The 14,073-nt window shown below is 47.5% G+C and overlaps 1 protein-coding gene across 5 annotated transcripts in view; it reads left to right on the top strand.

The window, feature by feature from the left end:
- The window catches only part of STYXL1 (serine/threonine/tyrosine interacting like 1), a 91,411-nt gene that overhangs the window by 38,483 nt on the left and 38,855 nt on the right, over positions 1–14,073 (top strand). For all 5 annotated transcript variants that reach the window (XM_045460399.1, XM_045460394.1, XM_045460398.1 and 2 more), the window contains 2 exons: positions 9,325–9,386; positions 12,885–13,020. In XM_045460399.1, coding sequence (XP_045316355.1) covers positions 9,325–9,386; positions 12,885–13,020 — 198 coding nt within the window. The remainder of the gene's footprint in view (positions 1–9,324; positions 9,387–12,884; positions 13,021–14,073) is intronic.

Consider the following 14,073-nt stretch of genomic DNA (forward strand, 5'->3'; position numbering starts at 1 on the left):
GCTTTGGGGTGCCTAACTGGTTCAGTTGGAACAGCATGCAACTCTTGATCTCGGGGTCATGAGTTCAAGCCCCACATAGGGTGTAGAGAACACATAAATGAGTAAATGAATAAATACTTTAAATGTCTTTCTTTTTTTTTCCCGAGAGAATGTGTGAGCAGAGGAGAGGGACAGAGGGGGAGAGAGAGAATCTTAAACAGGCTCCATGCTCCGTGCAGAGCCCAATGCAGGGTTCAATCCCAAGAACCTGAGATCAAAATCTGAGTTGATATCAAGAGCCAGATGCTCAACTGACTGAGCCACCCAGGTACCCCACAAATATTTTTTTTTCAGAGCTACTTTTTCCTTTGTTTAAGATTATTTACTTTTTTTAAATTTTATTTTATTTAAAAAAAATTTTTTTAATGTTTTATTTATTTTTGAGACAGGGAGAGACAGAGCACGAACAGGCGAGGGTCAGAGAGAGGGAGACACAGAATCTGAAACAGGCTCCAGGGTCCGAGCTGTCAGCACAGAGCCCGACGCGGGGCTCGAACTCACGGACTGAGAGATCATGACCTGAGCTGAAGTCGGACACTCAACTGACTGAGCCACCCAGGTGCCCCAAGATTATTTACTTTTTGAGAGAGTCAGCATGTGAGTGGGGGAGGGTCAGAGAGCAAGGTTGAGAGAGAAACCCAAGCAGGCTTTGCATTATCAGCGCAGAGTCCGACACAGGGCTCGAACCCATGAACTGTGAGATCATGACCGGAGCCAAAATCAAGAGTTGGACACCTAACTGACTGAGCTACCCAGGAGCACCTCTTTTTTTTTTTTTTTTTTTTTTTTTTAGATGTGATTCACAAGAAGCTACATTTTTTTTTTTTTTTTTTAAGTTTTTTTATTTGGGAGCTTGGATGGCTCAGTTGAGCATCCGATTCTTGATTTCAGCTTGGGTCATGATCCCAGGGTCGTGGGATCGAGCCCCCATGGCACTAAGTGTGGAGCCTGCTTGACATTCTTTCTTCCTCTGCCCCTCTCCCCCACTAGTGCACTTGCTCTCTGTTTCTCTCTCTCTCTCTAAAATTGAAAAAAATTACATGTTAAAACATCTTGAGCGGTGCTTGGGTGGCTCCGTCGGTTAGGCTTCCAGCTTTGGCTCAGGTTATGATCTCCTGGTTCATGGGTTCCAGCCCCGCATCGGGCTCTGTGCTGACAGCTCAGAGCCTGGAGCCTGCTTCAGATTCTGTGTCTCCCTCTATCTCTGCCCCTCCCCGGCTCGTGCTCTGTCTCTCTAAAAAATGAATAAACATTTAAAAAAAATTAAAAAATAATCTTGAAACTGTCTTTTGAATTTATATTTACATTAGTTAAAAGAGATCCACTCATAAGACTACCTAGAATTAGGCTTATAATATATTCTAGTATTTCAAGTTTATGACTAGTTACTAAACATCAGTTTACAAATAACATGTTCAGTTTTTCAAATCTTTTTTCCCCCACTTTTCTTGAGAAATAATCAACATATATCACTGTAGGAGTTTAAGGCATACAGCATGATGGTTTGATTTGCATATATTGTGAAATCGTGATAGGTTTAGTTAACATCCATCATCTCTTATAAATACAATAAAAAGAATAGAGCATTTCTCCTTATGATGGGAACTCTTAGGATTCACTCTTAAGAACTTTCCCACAGGGGTGCCTGGCCAGTTCAGATGGGAGATCACATGACTCTTGATTTTGGGGTCGTGAATTTGAGCCCCATGTTGGGTGTAGAGATTACTTTAAAAAAATTCTTAGAAGAAAAAAAAAGTTTCCCACATATCCTACAGTAGTGTTAGCTACAGTCCTCATGTTGTACATCATAACATGTTCATTTTTTTGTGTTCCTTTTATCGAAAGGGAAAATTCTAGCTTCAGTCCTATCCAGTCAGGGAAAAACTGAGAAAATAAAAGATTCCAGCAGTTCCACATAAATATTACATTTGTCAAATGGAAGAACTCCCAACTGAACCAGATGTTCATATTATTAAGATAGTTTCATTGACATAATTTTTTTAAATGTTTATTTTTGAGAACGAGTGCAAGTGGGTGAGGGGCAGAGAGAGAGGGAGACAGAGGATCTGATTCTGGCTCCGTGCTGACAGCAGTGAGCCCAACGTAGGACTTGAACTCATGAACCATGAGATCATGACCTGAGCTGAAGTCAGATGCTCAACCGACTGAGCCACCTAGGTGCCCCTTGTCCTTCAAAAAAAAAAAAAAATTTTTTTTTTAATCTTTATTTATTTTTGAGAGAGAGAGAGAGAGAGAGAGAGCGCGCGCAAGTGGGGGAGGAACACAGAGAGAGGGAGACACAGAATCCGAAGCAGGCTCCAGGCTCCGAGCTATCAGCACAGAGCCTGACGTGGGGCTCAAACCCATGAACCATGAGATCATGATCTGAGCCAAAGTCGGATGCTTAACTGACTGAGCCACCCAGGCGCCCCTCCCCTTGTCTTTTTTAAAAAAGTGTTTATTTTTGAGAGTGAGAGAGTGAGCACGTGTGCATGAATGGGGGAGGGGCAGAAAGAGGGAGAGAAAGAGAATCCCAAGCAGGCTCCACACTCAGTGAGGAGCCTCACGTGGGGTTTGATCCCATGACCCCGAGATCATGACCTGAGCCAAAATCAAGAGTCTGACACTTAACCCTCTGAGCCACAAGGCGCCCTTCCTTTTGCCCTTTTTGATCTTTTTTAACCATGGGCATGATTTTTTTTGTTTCCTGAAAAGATCCCTCCAAAGGAATAATCAAATCATGTTTCTAGTAGAGAAAAATTTATCTAACTTTTCACAGTGATGGCATTTGGGCTTCTCCATGCCCTCTAGAAAAGTCATATGTTTAAGGGGAAGAAAAACCTGGAAAGAAGAGAAGACCTGTTTCCCAATAGCCACTTGTGTTCCCAGCACGCATCTGTTGTTTGGGTTTGCAGGACGAGAGCCTGATGTTTGGCCTCTGCAGAGAGCAGACCGTCTCCCTTCCTCACTGCTCCTGGTGACCACGATTATAGATGCAAACACAGGCAGAAAGCCTCTTGTATCTCCAAATGCGGGGATCTTAATTGCCTCATGGGCACCGACGCTTTGCTTCAAGTGCACTGCTGCATTCTTCCCAAGGGCACACTTCCCACATTGGCTGTTTTATGAGAGAGACAGACAGACAGACAGTGTGAGTGGGGGAGGGGCAGAGAGAGAGGGAGACATAGAATATGAAGGCTCAGGCTCTAGGCTCTGAGCTGTCAGCACAGAGCCCGTCGCGGGAGATCATGACCTGAGCCGAAGGCAGACGCTTAACCGACTAAGCCCCCCAGGTGCCCCTGCACATCCATTTCTTTAGTCTCTGTTACTGATTTGTGAGTTCTGGTAGACCCTTGGATCATTAGGTATTTCCACAAGTCTTTTCTCTTTTGAAATGTTATCCACCACCACCCCCCACCCCGGCTTTTACAGCCCATTGTTTTGTATATATGCATGTGTGCGTCTATGTTGTATCTAGCAATCTTGATGTGCTATCCTGTTAATCCTAATTATTTGCGGTTCTGTTAGATTTTCTTTCTTTTTAAGTTTATTTTGAGAGAGAGAGAAAGAGGAGGGGCAGAGAGAGAGGGAGGGAGGGAGAGAGAGAGAGAGAGAGAGAGAGAGAATCCTAAGCAGGCTCCACGCTGTCAGTGCAGAGCCTGACATGGGGCTTGAACTTAAATCCCAAGACGGTGACCTGAGCCGAAACCAAGAGTCAGAGGCTTAGCCGACTGAGCCACCCAGGCGCCCCTGTGTTGGATTTTCTATGTAGACCACCATATTTATCTATGTATAATGGCAGTTTGATTTCTTCCTTTTAAATTCTTATACATTTTACTTTTTTTTCCCCCTTATCTCACTGCATTGCTGTGCCCTTGGCTCTCCCGTTTGGTGTTACAAGGGATTGTGACTGAGCGTTTTGTTTTTTTTTTTTCTGCCTTTACCAATTTGCTATGATATTTGCTGTAGCTATTTAGTAATTTTCCCCAACAGGTTAAAGAAGTTCTTACTACAGACTTTTTTCATGACATGAATTGAAACTTTTGTTGCCAAAGGTTCCAAACAGCCAAAGCAAAACCAGTGAATCACTGAAGTAATAATGAGTAAACATTTATTGTATACACACAGAAAAGACAGTTTGCAAACCGGAAACATTGAAACCAGACTGTGGGATAAGGCTCAGGGGTATGTTTGTTATAAAGCTGCATAGTGGGAAAATAGCATTTATTTTTCCACAGTGATTGGTCACAGTATTACAATATTTTTTCAATTAAAATATTAAAAAATATATTTATTTATTTTTGAGAGAGAGAGAGAGAGACAGAGTGTGAGCAGCCAAGGGGCAGAGAGAGAGAGGGAGACACAGAATCTGAAGCAGGCTCTAGGCTCTGAGCTGTCAGCACAGAGCCCAACGCGGAGCTGGGACCCACGAACCGCGAGATCATGACCCGAGCTAAAGTCAGACGCTTAACTGACTGAACCACCCAGGAGCCCCTTTAATACCTTGATGTGATTTTCTAGTATTACATAGTTCCTACTCCATCATCACATAGCGTGTGCACACTGTTAGATTTGGCTTATTGTGATTTCTGATTTTCACATCTATATTAATGAGTGAAATGAGCTTACAGTTTACTCTGCTTAGTTTTGCTTGTTTTTAAACCATACAGACCGTGTATCTGACTTCTTTTGCTCAAGTTTATATTGTTAAGATTCACTCCTGGGACGCCTGTGTGGCTCAGTCTTTTGAGCGTCCAACTCTTGATTTGGGCTCAGGTCGTGATCTCACAGTCTTGGGATCAAACCCCACGGTGGGTTCCGCACTGGATGTGGAGCCTGCTTAAGATTTTCTCTTTCCCTCTGCTCCTCTTTCCCGCTCCCGTGCATTCTCTCTAAAAAAAAAAAAAAAAAAAAAAAACAAAACACAAAATTCCCTAGTAATGTTACATTAGCTACATGTACTTGATTCATTTTTGTTGCTTGCACAGCACCACAGGTAAACAAAGCCAGACCCTAGTTAAAGAGGCAAGGACAGATTTTAATCAATAATATACTGTTGCAATAGGAAGGAGTCCAGTGTGAACTGAACTCTGCTTTGGATTGCACAGAGGTCACTGGGTGATTTAAGGGAGTGAGGGAGGCGGGTGGAGAGGGAGAGGGAATGTGGGGCTCAGGGGACTGGGGAAAGTGAAAAATTACAAGAAGCGGAGGGGGTGTGATCCCTGTGAAATCCATCTGGGTTTGCTGACTGGAGCTTATCAAAGTTAGATTCCTACCCTTCCCCAGAGGCTGGGAGACAGGGGCCTTACCTTCAGGTGTTGGCTGGGCAAACAGAAAGTTCTTTTGGTAACTTTGAGTTTTCTCAGGAAGGTGCTTTAAGGGAGGCTGGGGTCAACCTAGGGATGTGGCCTTGATTTAAAATAAGGATATGGTCACATGTCTGAGATGTTTTGTTTTATGTCTTCACTCATGGACTCACAAGCTCTTTATAAACTCTGGCTACAAGTCTTTTGTTATTTGTATCACAGATCTTTTTTCTCACTCTGTGGCTTGCCCTTTCACCTTCTTTTTTCTTTTTCTTTTTCTTTTTTTTTTTCAACGTTTATTTATTTTTGGGACAGAGAGAGACAGGGCATGAACGGGGGAGGGGCAGAGAGAGAGGGAGACACAGAATCGGAAACAGGCTCCGGGCTCTGAGCCATCAGCCCAGAGCCCGACGCGGGGCTCGAACTCACGGACCGCGAGATCGTGACCTGGCTGAAGTCGGACGCTTAACCGACTGTGCCACCCAGGCGCCCCGCTCTTTCACCTTCTTAATGTTGTATTTTGATGAAAAAAGATAGAAGTTCTTAATTTTAATATAATTAGGTTTACCTGTATTTTTTGGTTTGTGCTTTCTTATGTCCTTTTTTTTTTTTTTTTTAATTTTAGAGCAGGCGTGCACAAGGTGGGGAGAGGGGCAGAGGGAGAGCCAGAGAATCCCAAGCAGGCTCCAGGCTCGGCTCAGCTCGGAGCCCAACATGGGGCTCGAACCCACAACCCTGGGATCATGACTGGAGACAAAATCAAGAGTCAGACGCTCAACCGACTGAGTCACCCAGAAACCTCCCCCTCTTATGTCTTTTTAAAGAAATACTTTTAGAGTAATTTTAAGTTCATAGCAAAATTGGGCAGAAAGTAGAGATTTCTTGGGACGCCTGGGGGGCTCAGTCAGTTAAGCGTCCAACTCCTGACTGCAGCTCAGGTGCTGATCTCACAGTTTGTGGGATCGCACCCAGTAGGGCTGTGCGCTGGCAGGGCGGAGCCTGCTTCAGATTCTTTCTCTCCCTCTCTCTTTGCCTCTCATGTGCATGTGCTCTCTCGGACATTTTATTTTTAAGGTCTTGCAAATCTTTTTTTAAATATATATATATATATATATATATATATATATATATATATATTTAATCTTTATTTTTGAGAGAGAGAGAGAGCATGAGCAGGGGAGGGGCAGAGAGAGAGGCAGACACAGAATCTGAAGCAGGCTCCACGTTCTGAGCTGTCAGCACAGAGCCCAATGCGGGGCTTGAACTCATGAGCCATTAGATCAAGACCTGAGCCGAAGTCAGACTCCCAATCGACTGAGCCACCCAGGCGTGCCTCAAGTAAACATTTTAAAAAGTAGAGATTTCCTAAATTCCCCGTCCCCCACCTAAACACAGCCTCTCCAACTGTCCTCCTCCCCCACCAGAGTGGTGTGTGTGTTATTACTGATGAACCTACATTGATATTCTGTTATCACCTAAAGCCCAGAGTTTACATTTAGTGTTGTACATTCTCTGGGTTTTGGCAAATGTATGACATATGTGCATCATTACAGGATCCTGCATTTCACTGCTCTAGAAATCCTGAGTGCTCTGTGTATTCATCCCTCCCTCCCCACTGACCCCTGGCAACCACCAGTCTTTTTATGGTCTACATAGTTGTGTGTTTTCAGGGATGTCCTATACTTGGAACCATATATAGCCTTTTTGGACTGGCTTCTTTCACCTCTACATGCATTTAACTTTCCTCCATGTCTCTTCCAGATTTGATAGCTCTGTGTGTTTGTGTGTGTGTGTGTGTGTGTGTGTGTGTGTGTGTGTACGTGCAGGCACGCATGCTCAATAGTGTTCCATTGTCTGGATGTACCCCTATATCCATTCACCTATTTAAGGAAATCTTTGCTTTCAGATTCTGGCAGTTATGAAAAAGCTGCTATAAACATTTGTGGTTATAAACTTTTAACTAATTTGGGTAAATACCAAGGAGTACCATTAGCTGGTGAGAGTATGTTTAGTTTTGTTAGAAACTGCAAACTGTCTTCCAAAGTGAAGGACCATTCTGGTTTCCACCAGGATTTGGTGCTGTCTGTGTTTTGGATTTTTTTTTAATGTTTATTTTTGAGAGAGAGAGAGAGAGAGAGAGAGAGAGAGAGAGAGAGAGAGAAACAGAGCACAAGTTGGGGAGGGGCAGAGAGAGAGGGAGACACAGAATCTGAAGCAGGCTCCAGGCTCTGAGCTGTCAGCACAGAGCCCAACACGGGGCTTGAACTCACAAGACGTGAGATCATGACCTGAGCCAAAGTTGGACACTTAATCGGCTGAACCACCCAGGCGCCCCAGGTTTTTGACACTCAAATAGACAAATAGGCGTGTAGGGGTATCTCACTGTTTCAATTTGCATTCCTTTGACATGATGTGGAGCATCTTTTTCTATGTTTATTTGCCACCTGCACATCTTCTTTGGTGTGCTGTGTCTGTTCATATCTTTTGCCCATTTTTAAATTGGGTTGTGTGTTGTTGAATTTAAGAATCATGTTTTGGGGGGTCCTGGCTGTCTCAGTCAATAGAGTAAACGACTCATGATCTTGGGTTTGTGAGTTTGAGCCCCATGTTGGATGTAGAGATTACTTAAAGGATATTTTAGGGGCACCTGGGTGGCTCAGTCGGTTAGGCAGCTGACTCTTGATTTTGGCTCAGGTCATGATCTTACTTCATGAGTTTGAGCTCTGTGTCAGGCTCTACACTGACAGTGCGGAGCCTGCTTAGATTCTCTTTCTGTCTCTGTCTCTCTCCCCCTCTCCTGCTCATGTGTGTTCTCTCTCAAAATACATAAACTTAAAAAAATAATATCTTAAAAAATGATGTTTTGGATAACAGTCCTTCTTAGAATTTATACATAAGACTCCGTTCCTGTTCCACATTCCTCCCAACTTTGAGGGCATCAGTGTCATACCTTCTGCAGGGACATTTAGAACCTCAGTTCGTAGGTTTTAGAGTCTGAATTTGGGTCTCAAATTCCATGGAGCATTTGGGATGAGCTCACTCTGGCTTTGATTTTCCCCCTTCCCACTTTTTTGGACCTCAGAGAAAACTTCCCCTAAATCAAAGATACCAAGTCTCATTGCTTAAGGGGCTGTGTGAGTGTGAGTCTGATGGGGCAGGAGAGGCATGCAGGCAGCCTGGAATAGAGGAACTACAATTCCTGTCACCTAACTGTCCAAACACACGTTGCAGATGGTGCAAGTACTCTAAGTAGTTTGGTCATATGCAAATACAGTTATTAAAAAACACTTTTCCTGGGGCCCCTTGGTGGCTCGGTCGGTTAAGCGTCCGACTTCGGCTCAGATCATGATCTCACTGCTCGTGTTCGAGCCCCGCGTTGGGCTCTGTGCTGACACACAGGTCCACAGCGTAGAGCCTGCTTTGGATTCTGTCTTTGTCTCTCTGCCCCTCCCCGGCTCAAGCTCTGTCTGTCTGTCTCTCTCAAATATAAATAAACATTTAAAGAGAATACTTTTCATGGGGTGCCTGGGTGGCTTAGTCGGTTGAACATCTGACCCTTGATTTTGGCTCAGGTCCTGACCTCATGGTTCGTGAGTTCGTGTCTGGCATCACGCTGTGCACTGACAGTGTAGAGACTGCTTAAGATTCTCTCTCTCTCTCTCTCTCTCTCTCTCTCTGCTCCTCCCCTGCTCGTGCATGCACACTGTCTCTCTCAAAAATAAATAAATGTTAAAAAAAAAAAAAAAAAGACTTTTTCCTTTCCAGGCACCTGGGTGGCTCAGTTGGTTAAGTGTCCAACTTCAGCTCAGGTCATGATCTCACGTTTTGTGGGTGTGAGCCCGGCATCGGGCTCCCTGCCGACAGTGTAGAGCCTGCTTCAGATCCTCTGTCCCCCTCTCCCTCTGCCACTCTCCTTCCCCTGCACGTGTGTGCTCTCTCTCAAAAACAAACATTAAAAAAAAATACTTTTCCTTTCCAGATGTGCGTTCCAAATGGGAGTATGACGAGAGCCACGTGATTACAGCCCGTCGAGTGGAGAAGGTATACCGGCAGAGTCAGAATGTGGGGCGGGCCTTCACTCAGGATCCGTCTCTGTCCTCCGTCATCCCGACCACATCCTCCACCCTTCACTTCCAAGTTCGTTCCTTCTTTCCCTGGTGTCTCCTCTGTCTGCCTGGTTCAGCTTTATTTTCGCCAGCTGCTGTGTGAAGACAACCACTGGTTTGTCCTGGGTCTCCTTCAGATCTGTCCGTGTACCTTCTGGTTCAGAGATCTCACCCAGGCTTCCAGTTTCGACTACCCGTCCGCGATTACCTGGGCTGTCAGTTTTACCTGTAAAATTTTGTCTGGAGAAACTATCCCCTCCCCTTCCCACTGCCGCCCTACGGGTGTGTACTCCGTCTCTGGCCCTGTGCCCTGTGCCCTGTACCTCTCCAGAGTGGGCCCTGCCTCGGGCATTTTTCCGGGTTAAGCTCACTGCTTGGGAGTGTAGCTCAGCAGTAGAGCATTTGACTGCAGGGTAAGCTTGCGACCTAAAACCCTCCTCTCCCCACCCCTACCCATCAGTATCTGCTTTTTTTGTTTCCTCCTGGGGTTGTCACTTCTCTGGCTCCATACTCTAGCTCTTAGTCCCCATTTCAGAATATTCTCTGCCTTCTGCAGCCTGTCCAGAGCTCCTTCGGGATGATGTATGGCTCCACTCTCAGATTTGCATATTCTTTTGATTCTGGCAGCTCCCTGGGTCTGAAAGAGACCTCCTCTGGGCCTCAGCCAGGCTGACGCCTCTCGGCTCCCCTCCCCAACTTTCTAACCAGCAGCCCCAGCAGGACACACGGCCCCCAACTCAGTGCTCATGGCCTCCCCCTCCAGCCCCCTTGCTGGGCACACAGGCTTCTACTTTCACCTGGTCCCCCAATGACCTTGCCCTCCCGCGTTTCCTTGGTTCTCAGACGCACATAAGTCCCCCATATTTTAACACTGCCGAAATTGGAATGTGTCCTACAGTGGATTTCCACTTTAATGTGGCAGTATCTTTTCCCCCGAAAAGTGGATGTGGTGGATATATGTTCCTTTTCTGTTGCAGCACCCCCACCCTTTTTTGAGGGGAACTCTTCCTGCCCAAATCACGGGTGTCTGGTGATAGGCCCTAAACTAGTATTCAGATCCAGGCCTCAGTGATTGGCCATGGGCCTAGGATGAAAAGAGCAAGACGGAGTTGTGATCGGAGAAGCAGGCTCCTCCTCTATTGAGCAGTTGAGTTTTGGGGGGTGGGCGTCTGGGCATCACTGGTGGCTGTGTCACAGGCCTCAGGAGCACGTTGTCTGAGAAGGTGAGGTCTGTGTGCAGGGGGAGTGGAAAGGAGCACCTGAGGGGGAGGTCTGGGCTTCAGAGCCCTGGTTCAGGTTTTCCTGGGGATCAGTTGCTCGCCACCCCTGCCGGATGTGTTAGATGCCAGTAAATCCTTCCTTGGATGTTCACTCCTCATGGCAATGGTGATCAAATTAGTGGTGTTGACAACCAACAGTGTCTTTTTTTTAATTTTTATTATTTAAAAATTTAAAAAAAAAGTTTTTTTCATTAAAAAAATATTTTTAACATTTATTCATTTTTAAGAGCTGGAGAGAGACAGAGCATGAGTTGGGGAGGGGCAGAGAGATACAGACACAGAATCGGAAGCAGGCTCCAGGCTCCGAGCTGTCAGCACAGAGTCGGACGTGGGGCTCGAACTCACAAACCGCGAGATTGTGACCTGAGCTAAAGTCAGATGCTTAACCAACTGAGCCACCCAGGCACCCCAGAAACTTTTTTTTTTTTTAATGCTTATTTATTTTTGAGAGAGAGACAGAGACAGAGTGTGAGTGAGGGAGGAGCAGAGAGAGAGGGAGACACAGAATCTGAAGCAGGCTCCAGGCTCTGAGTGGTCACCACAGAGTCTGACGCAGGGTTCGAACTGACAAGCCGTGAGATCATGACCTGAGCCGAAGAGGGACACTTAACCGACTGAGCCACCAGGCGCCCATAACAAACAGTCTCTTAATCTAGGAAATCCAGTTCTCATGGCCCCCTGAGCACACTGCTTCCAGAACTTTTGCCGGGAGCACAGGGATGTATGTGCCAGCTTTGCTAATCACTGTGTCCCAGATGCTCAGTCTGGTCCCTGGCATCTGGGATGAACTCAACACTTGTTTGTTGACTAAAATGAAACACCTGGAAGCTGTTCCTTCTGCCTGGAACATCCCCCCCACCCTTGTCCATCTGGCAAATTTCCCCTCACCCTTGCGGTCCCGTTGCCAAACCTCCCTGCCCTCCACGGCCTTTCTGAGCCTTCCAGGCTGACACGGCTCTTTCCCTTTGCCTTTTTGAACCTCTGTATTCCAGAACCTCACACGGGGTACGTGCAGAGTGCATCCTCAGTGAATACTTAAGTGACAGGGCACATGAATGTCCAGCCACATCTCTCCTGCTCTCCTGCCTGCTCCGGCCTCCGTGGGCTCTCCTCTCCTTCCCCTTTGCTCGTGTCTTCTCCATCTCTGGAAACCCCCTCCCCTCCTTAGCTGTCCAAACCCTGCTGGTCCCCTGAGCACTCGCTCGCTCTCCTGGTGCCTCCAGACAAATGTGATTCCTCCCCTCTCAGTCCCAGACAACTTCCTGGTCTGTCCCTCCACGGGCCTTGCCCGACTGCCTTCAGGTAGAGTCGACGTACACTCGCCCTGTTCCACCGGCAGGTCCTCTGTCTGGCCATCTTTGTCAGTCAGACCAGGTCCCAAGGGACAGAGGCAGGCTCGGGATCCCTTAAGCAGTCGGGGCCTTGGGGGAGCACTACGAACGAGTGAAGACTAACTTCTCAGCCGGTGCCCAGCCAGGCCTCCTCGAGCTCTGGGACACGCTTTGGCATCCTGGGCATTGTTCCTGTGTCCGTTGTCCACCACCCTGGCGACTCAGCGGCCCCACCTACTCATGACATCCTGGTTCCTGTTTGCCCTTTCCTCTCTCTGACTGGATTTATAGCCATAGGCCGGGCACTGTTCTAGAATCAGGGTACATCTGCAACCACAAAAAGGCAGAAGTTCCCACTCTCAGAGAGCTTACACTCGAGCATACAGTTGGCCCGTTATAGCCACTTGCTCGTGACCTGCTTATCCAAGCTCTCTGCTTACTGCCCTTTCTATGGCAGATTTTGGATTTGGCCTCCACTGCCAATGACCGTCCCCCAGAGAGGGTGTCATCAGCCTGGCCAGGGTCGCTTCGATGGCAAGCGTGCCAGGCCGCCTAGCGGGCTGCGGGCCGGTCAGTGGACCAGCACTTCTTCGGTCGGGCGCTGTCTCTGGTCCGCTCAGCTGTGGTCAGCTATTCACAGCAGGGCACGTGGGTGCGGAAGGCGCTTGGAGCTCTGCAAGCTCTCCGGTCCCTTCTCGGTGCTTCCGTGCCTGTGGGTGTAGTCAGGGGAACGGGCACGGTCTGACCTCCAGTGCTGGTGTGCAGGGGGCGTTTGCTCAACCGAACCCGCCTGCCCACACACCCGTCTTGTGGTTTCTGTAGAAGGCGAGCGAGTATCTTCTCCCGGAGTCTGTGGATCTGGAGTGCGTGAGGTACTGTGTGGTGTATGACCACAACACCAGCACCCTGGAGATCGTCTTAAAAGAGGAAGAAGGTGACAACTGTGACGACGGGCCTGGTAGGTCCTGACAGTTAGGGAATAACTTCTGCCGCGTACTGGGAACCATACCAAAGGCTCTCCCCGGGTCAACGCCTGCAGTCCGCAGAACATCCCTGTGAGAAGTGGGCACGTCAAGAACGGGGGTGGGTCTGGCTCAGGTTTTCCCTTCCTCACAAGATGACAGGCGAGGCTGCCACAGTGTCACGGGTGCTGGCAGAAGACCTGAGGCTCCTGAGTCCGAGTCGACGGACTTCATGACTCAGAGCAGTGAAAGTGACCAGAATGTCCCCATTCTCTATGCTGGTGCCCAAGCCCCGACTCTCACAGGGTGGCAGGAAGGAGGGCCGGGTAATATCCACCTACATGGTGGCTTGTGTTCCAGGAGAACTCTGAGCTCAGGGGCCTGAATCTTTGATAATGGGCAGGAAGCCTGCCCGCCCCTGACTCTGGAGGGAGAAGCCATCTGTCTTCCAAAGCCGTTTGATATACGGATGTTCTTGAAAAGCCAGTACCTTTGCTCAAAGGACATGTAGAAACGTGAGAAGCTACGGAGAATGGTCTCCTAATAGGTAACATCCTCCATTTTATAGAAGGGGAAATTGAGGCCCAGAAAGGTACGTGCAGTAACTCACTCAGGGTCCCACACATGTTGAGTTATTTATTCCCACATAACGAGTTACCCCCCAATTTGGTAGCTTAATGCAGCAAACGTTAATTAATTAACCAGTACCAGGTTCCGGCACGGGTCTCTCCCGAGATCGCAGTCGAGATGCTGGCCAGGGTCGCTGTCATCTGAAGGTGTCGCTGGGCCAGGACGATGTGCATCTGAGGTGTCTCACACAGGTAGGGCCAGGAGGCCTTCGTTCTGCGCCACCTAGACCTCTCCATAGGACCGCTTGCGTGGCCTTGCGACATGGCAGCTGGTTTCCCCCAGAGTGGGCCATCCAAGAAGGAGAGAGAGCAAAGGAAAGGCACATGCCTTTTATGACTGACTCCTGAGACTTCCAAGGTCACATTCTGTTCATTAGAAGGAAGTCACTAAGTGCAGCTTACTCTGAAGGGATGGAGAAT

This window comes from Leopardus geoffroyi, chromosome E3 (assembly GCF_018350155.1).
Source record: "Leopardus geoffroyi isolate Oge1 chromosome E3, O.geoffroyi_Oge1_pat1.0, whole genome shotgun sequence".
Classification (NCBI taxonomy): domain Eukaryota; kingdom Metazoa; phylum Chordata; class Mammalia; order Carnivora; family Felidae; genus Leopardus; species Leopardus geoffroyi.